Raw genomic sequence first — 7,500 nt, forward strand, 5'->3', positions numbered from 1 at the left:
AAACAAAGATAGAAACAAACGAACAAACAGCAGACCCTTTCAGTCGGGACAAAACTGCATAGAAACGGTAATGTCTGTATTTACGCTCCCTAGCCATGGTAACCATGTGCACATCTTTACCAGCTAACGGTTTTATGGCATCTCGTTTAGCGAACAATCAAGCCCATCGATTCCTCAATCACTTTTATTTGTCCTGCTGTTTTATCCTTTCTCTTCCTCTTCAAGACGAGGAAGACAGAGAACTGTCTGCCGTTCTAGGTGGACACAGAGAAACTAGGCCTGAAAGTTGGAACAGTAAAATCGAAATACTGCATGAAAGCTCAGAATATAAATCGTACAGTTGGAATACTGAAATCGGAAAGGGAGAGGAAAGCTGACAAAACGGACCGGAAAGTTGTAACACTGAATCAGAAAAGCTTCATGTAAGTTAAGAGAAAAACACGGAAAGTTGGAACACTCGAAATCGGACAGCTGCATGGAAGCTGAGAAAATATCTATCGGTAAAGGGGAACAATGAAATTCATGAAAACGGCATTTTGATTCCTAGATCCTACGCTGCAGGCATTTTTCACTGAGAAGAGATACTTCAGCACAGGACCAACTCATTGTGGTTCGATCTTGTTCACCAAAGAGTACAGATGGCTCGACAATTTTTGACACAGAAGTCTATTCACAGTCAATCTCAAGCCTGTTAATTTTCCTGTGATTTGTGCCCTTTAGTTCCACGCCTTTCGAGTTCACTCTTTTGTCTTAATCTTGTTGCCCTCTAGTCCCATACTTTCCGATTTTCGCTCTTTTGTCTTCGCGCACAGTCGGATGTTTTTAAAGAGCCCGCACCTTTGCAGAAGAGGACGCTGACGATTGCTGGGCAAACAGAGAGGCCTTTGCGAAATAAGCGGGCAAAGATGCGAAGCAACGATTGATGGGGATCTTGCGTTATCCTGCTACTGTTTGCCATATGTGCTTTATCGATAGGGGAGAGGTTTTCAAGTGTTTTCTCTCTTTCCTCTTCCTTTCTTTGCGCCAGAGGATAAGAGTTCGTCTGGTCGTGCAACTGCTTGCGTGACAGTCTGGAGATGTTCGGTCTGGATTGCCGCTGCGAGGAGCAGTGTTTCACTTCGTGAAAGTTCAATGCAAGCAGAGACATAGAGTGACATTATAATTTGGTGCAAATGTGGGTTCATTGCAAGCAGAGACATACAGTGTAATTAGAGTGTATCGCCAGCGGAGAGATTAAGTGAAATCAGAGTTCATTGCAAGCAGAGACAGTGAATGTCTGTGATGCGAGGAAAGTTTTTCTTCCTGCCTTGTAGCCTCATAATTACAAATTAAGATTCCTTGGATTAAACAACAACAAGCTTCCTTGTTAAGCTTTAGTGAGGGGCAAAAGACACAGCATTACAGTTGTGACATTGATAATTTATCTAGTGGTTAAAAATCACCCCTTTTAAAGTATGTTTAATGAGGGGTTGGGGGAGGGGGGGTACTGTTTTTGCCTAATGAAGCTTGGAAATGGGTCAATGAGTGCTTTTTTTCCCCTTCACCGCTGTCATAACCGTGTCGATAGGTTGACATGTGCACGTGAACGCGTTCCAGGCCGTATCAGGTGTGTGTGGGAGAATCACCTGTACTGATTGCGACATGTTTCCTCCATGCATTGTCTCTTATTGATCGTCTGCTGCCCGTAATCACCAGTCTTGCCTCGGCCACGCCCCTATCGCAGTTATCACCCGTTCCTTTTTACATTTAGTCAAGTTTTGACTAAATGTTTTAACGTAGAGGGGGGAATCAAGACGAGGGTCGTGGTGTATGTGCGTGTGTGTGTGTGTGTCTGTGTGTGTGTGTAGAGCGATTCAGACTAAACTACTGGACCGATCTTTATGAAATTTGACATGAGAGTTCCTGGGTATGATATCCTCAGACGTTTTTTTCATTTTTTTTTATAAATGTCTTTGATGACGTCATATCCGGCTTTTCGTGAAAGTTGAGGCGGCACTGTCACGCCCTCATTTTTCAACCAAACCGGTTGAAATTTTGGTTGGGTAATGTTCGACGAAGCCCGGACTTCGGTATTGCATTTCAGCGTGGTGGCTTAAAAATTAATTAATGACTTTGGTCATTAAAAATCTGAAAATTGTAAAAAAAACATTTTTTTATAAAACGATCCAAATTTACGTTTATCTTATTTTCCATCATTTGCTGATTCCAAAAACATATAAATATGTTATATTCGGATTAAAAACAAGCTCTGAAAATTAACTATATAAAAATTATTATCAAAATTAAATTTTCGAAATCAATTTAAAAACACTTTCATCTTATTCCTTGTCGGTTCCTGATTCCAAAAACATATAGATATGATATGTTTGGATTAAAAACACGCTCAGAAAGTTAAAACCAAGAGAGGTACAGAAAAGCGTGCTATCCTTCCCAGCGCAACTACTACCCCGCTCTTCTTGTCAATTTCACTGCCTATGCCGTGAGCGGTGGACTACGAGTATACGTGTCTTGCTGCGTTGCATTGCGTTCAGTTTCATTCTGTGAGTTCGACAGCTACTTGACTAAATGTTGTATTTTCGCCTTACGCGACTTGTTTTCTTCGTCTTTTCACTGATTGATTTTGCTTATGGGCATTATGCGTCCTATTTCGGCCTTAGTCTCTGTCTGTTTTTCTGCCTGTCTGTCTAGTCTGTCTGTCTGTCTGTCTGTATGTATGTATGTTTGTCTGACTGACTGACTGACTGACTGACTGTCTGTCTGTCTGTCTGTCTGTCTTTCTCCCTCTCTCTCTCTCTCTCTCTCTCTCTCTCTCTCTCTCTCTCTCTCTCTCTCTGTCTGTCTGTCTGTGTCTCCCTCTGAGTCTCTCCGCTTCTGTCTTTCTATGTCTGTCAATGTGTGTGTGTGTGTGTGTCTCTCTCTCTCTCTCTCTCTCTCTCTCTCTCTCTCTCTCTCTCTCTCTCTCTCTCGTGTGTTACATGTGTTGCAGGAAGTTTTTCTTCCTAAGCTAAGACAGATGAACACGGACAGACACACACACACGCACGCACTTTGAACATCACCACCAGAAACACAGTCTCATTTATTGCAAGTGACATAAGATCTATTTCTAGCTCACTGTGATTGGCAACCCGGAAAGCCATACCCTACAGGGGGAAAAATGATAAAAAGTTAATCTGTTGGGGGGGGGGGGGGAGAAATACAACGCAAAAGATGAAAACAAAATTAATCATTATCTTGTTATGTGACACAAACACAAAATAAAACAAAAACAAGAAAGGTCAGTTGATGGCACGTTTAATCACAGACAAAGAAACAATCGCTGCATGAGACCTCGATCTGTCCATCTTTAGAGGCACACTCCTTCCCGTTCGACCGATTCGGCTCATCGTCTATGATCTGTCCATCTTTAGAGACACACTCCTTCCCGTTCGACCGATTCGGCTCATCGTCTATGATCTGTCCAGGCTTTACATTGGTAAATGACATGGATCCACTTGGTCACATATCTAAAATGAACGGCCTGAGTGCTCTCTGCCTAGTGGGAATGTGTCGATAAATTAATTTCGTAAACTAATGGGTTTTTAAAAAGTTGATTTAAATTTGTTTTTAAATCCAACTTATCACAGCAAGCTGTCAGGGTAGTCATTTTTGGTATGTGACCAAGTGGAGGGATGTCATTAACCCACGAAGAATACAAAATCTGTAAAAAGACAAAAATCAATAGAAAAGAAGAAGAAAAGATTAAAAAGAAAAAGGTAGCCGGTGCCATCGCAATCCCGTGTCTTTTAAAAATAATCGGTGTAATCGCAATTCAGACTCTGTGTTGTTGTAGTCAGACACATTTTCCAGACTCCAAGGCCCCAACACGATTTGGTGCAAGGTTTGCAGGAGTACTGATCATGTATTATTCATGTAGGTTCTGGCGCGTTGCCGTCTCAGGCACGTACTGTGACTCACATTGACCTTGACCTTCGTTTGTATGACCTTGTAGCCTCATAAATGTGTTTTGGGGTTGGTGGGGGGTGGGAATGGGTAAGGATGCTCTGTGTGTGTGTGTGTGTGTGTGTGTGTGTGTGTGTGTGTGTGCTTGCGTGCGTGTTTTCTCTAAACAATGAACTGATGAATGCAGAAATAAATCCATTTTCTTCTTTTATTCTAAATGTGCTTTCCTTTCTGTGTGTTGCAGGAAATCGTGAACAAGGATGGCTCCGCTAAGGTCAATACGTTCCGAATTCCATCCATTGGCCAGAGCTCCGTCTATCACGAGGTGAGACAATTAACTTGTATTTTCCCTTCATTTTTTGTGTGTAAAATGTAAGTGAATGTTAAATTAAATTGCCAAGGTGTCTGATTTGCTGTTCCTTCCCAAATTTGAACGATAGATTGCCCAAAAATTACCAAGTCGTTGGTAAATCAAATGCTGTTCTTTTTGGTGTTCTTTTGTTTTGGGAGGGGGGGGGGGGATGTGGGTGTGTGTGTGTGTACATATACAAGATTTAATCCTATAAGTTTGTGTGAGGATATTTCCAAACTTTTGCTTAGCATGCATTTATAATGGCATTTGTCTTCTTCTTCTTCTTCTTCTTCTTCTTCGTCTTCGTTCATGGGCTGAAACTCCCACGTTCACCCATGTTTTGCATGTTTTTGTTTGTTTACGTGTGTGACCGTTTTTACCCCGCCATTCAGGCAGCCATACGACGCTTTCGGGGGATACTGGCATTCGATGTGCACTGGTGTAACGTAATTGACAAGTGAGGGTTTCGGCTTTTCTGTTGCATAGTTTTGTTCCAATGGCATGACATAGATCAGAGCGTTCTGAGGTTGCCTGGACTTCAGATTGCATTTCTGTTGTTTTGTATGATATTAGACCTGTTGTATCGTGTGTCTCCGCTATTTTGTACATATGTCATGAGACCATGAAGTGTTGTCAGGGTCTGAACATGTACATGAAGGTGAACCTCTGCAAGACTGAGATTGTGAATCTTTGAAAACTGTCCTTATGGTATAAATTCAGGTTTTAAAAAAAACACCTGTTAAGTATATTCATGGACATCGGGGTAAAGTATCCACAAGGTATGATAGTTTGAACTGAGACGAAGTCATCCACAAGGTTTGATAATGTACATAAAGATGAAACTATTCACATGGTAAACATTTTGATGTGGAAAAAGCTGAAACCATCCATAATGTAAATCTACATAGAACAACTTCAAGGTGCATTGTTGTACATTGTGGAGTGAAATGCCCATAACTGTGCTATATAAATATTAGTGTTTTTGTGTGTCTAGTTTGTGTGTGGGGGGGGGGGGGAGAGAGGGGTGCCCCTTGACTCAGCCAGGGACATAGGCTAGAGGCTCACTAAGCCTAAATTACAATGGGCAATGGTAGGCCCTGGGTGTTTTCGAACAGAATCCAGTAAAGTACCTGAATATTAAGGTTGGCACAAAGCCAGGATGAACTTTCCAGCAGTTGTGACACTGTAAATACAGGGAGAACAGCCGCTGGCACTAGCACTGGACACACCGCACCCCTCACTAGACATGTCGGATGACTGGGACTCCCCAGGACTCAGCACCAGCTTCGCCAGCTTCTTTTCTCCCTCCACCTCCGTCAAGATGGTGACCAAGGCAACCACCAAGCCCCCCGCCAAGCCCCCCGCCAAGCCCCCCGTCAAGCCCCCCGTCAAGCTCCCCGTCAAGCCCCCCGCCAGGCTTTCTCTTGTTAGTTGACCCGTTCAGTCAAGTTTCACGCCCAATGGGCAAAGCCATCAGTTGGGGGCATTATTCGTTCTGTTTGAATTAAGTGTTATCAGGGATCGCGCTAGCTTTTTAAAAAACGCGTAAGTCATACGCAACGAAACGAAAAAAACGCGTCACGGACCAATATTTTTGCGTACTACGAAAACACGTACAGACACAAACAAAACACGCACGAAAGACTTAAAGACACTCCTTACCTAAATACGGTGAGTTTTCCTGTCGAACTCCGCGCACGCCTGTCGAATAACACCCCTGCTGTCTCCAACCTTCGGGCCTTGCGAGTTTGTTTCCCGCTCTAATACGACTAGACACACTTTCCGCCTTTTGGAAGCGCGAGATGGGAGAGCAGCTAATGTCTGTTTCATTATCCGACAAGACATTATCTGGTAATACCCTCGTTACGTTCGTTTGCGATACTTCGATGCAAAAAGAAACGGACTTTAGTTTGTCGTCACTTCTCGAGCCCTATAGTCAGTTTCAGGATCGGGTGATTATTAAGTCAGAGCAAAAGCGCTGCGTGAAGACAAGAAAAAGTTACAATATTTTTGCGTATGGCTTACGCGGCGCGGCGAAAAAAACGCGTCAGCGACTTTTAAAATGCGTCAAATACGCAAAAATCGTGCGTAAACGCGATCCCTGGTTATATGTTCTTGCCAAGGCCTCGATCCTTTGTTGGTTGACTGTTTGAAATAAACGCAAGGTCCTTTCCGTGAAAAACAGCTCGTCTGACCATCTCAGATCTGGCCTGGCTGTAACACGCGATAAGATAATCCCTCCCCGTGGGCTACATGTACCCAAAATGAACATCAAGGCTGCTACTTGTGAAGAGTGGGATTTTGTATGCATTCATTTCACAAAAAGACACTGGTGTTCGTTAAGAAAGAGAGCACCCGGGTTGTTTAATTTGGGTATATGTCCAAGTGGAGGGATGGTCTGATACCATGTAAGAAAGAGCCTGGGCATATCTAAGATGGTGAGCCGTATTGTTTTCGTGTGGTGGACTGTGCTTTTACCTGTTTCAATGCCCCCCACGGCAAGGCCATGGGCAGCATTGTTAGTTGTGTGCTGTTGGAATTGTTCGTGTGATACAGTGGTGTATGTGATGAGATGTCCACACCATTGGAAGCCAACTCAAAAGTGCAGGTGTCCTGTCCTGTGTCCTGTTTTGGCAGGGAGACTTTGCTTAACAGATGTCCGCTTTTGAAAGGGCCTCGCATCACATGCATGTTTTGTTATGGTTGGAGTTTTGCTCAACTGTTATATTCTATTGATCCTAATTTTGTTAACTGTTTAAACTGAAGTTTATTACAGGACACGAAACCACTTTTTACCTTTGGCTTTTCAGAGAGAAGTCAGTTTATTTGTTCACAGTTCAGATTAAAATCGTTTGATGTTCCGAATTTATACAGTTCTTTTGTGTTCGGTGTGAAGTCTGTTTAACATATGCTTTGCAGCATGCCGGCCTGTTTGTTTTTTTGCTTGGAAAACTTTAAGCCTCAGGTGTGTTTGTGTGCTGTTTGGATTCTGTTCATTCTATGTTCAAACGGAACCATTTCCTTTCTGACTTTTGAATGTCATTTGTTTTACGTTTAAGTGGATTTTGAGTCCCTTGCTTCTATTGATTTGTTTCTTGTTTTATTCTTAAGTCAACATTGTTTAAGTCAAATCAGTTTGAATCAAATGCTCATAATAATTATGTGGCCTACTTATTGAATACAAGACGACTTACACAAAAACCCTG

At 42.6% G+C, this 7,500-nt stretch overlaps 1 protein-coding gene across 1 annotated transcript in view; it reads left to right on the forward strand.

The window, feature by feature from the left end:
• LOC138952999 (uncharacterized) overlaps positions 1–7,500 on the forward strand; it is a 46,736-nt gene that overhangs the window by 17,504 nt on the left and 21,732 nt on the right. Inside the window, exon 8 of the mRNA XM_070324770.1 lies at positions 4,187–4,267. Coding sequence (XP_070180871.1) covers positions 4,187–4,267 — 81 coding nt within the window. The remainder of the gene's footprint in view (positions 1–4,186; positions 4,268–7,500) is intronic.

This window comes from Littorina saxatilis, linkage group LG2, assembly GCF_037325665.1.
Source record: "Littorina saxatilis isolate snail1 linkage group LG2, US_GU_Lsax_2.0, whole genome shotgun sequence".
NCBI lineage: Eukaryota > Metazoa > Mollusca > Gastropoda > Littorinimorpha > Littorinidae > Littorina > Littorina saxatilis.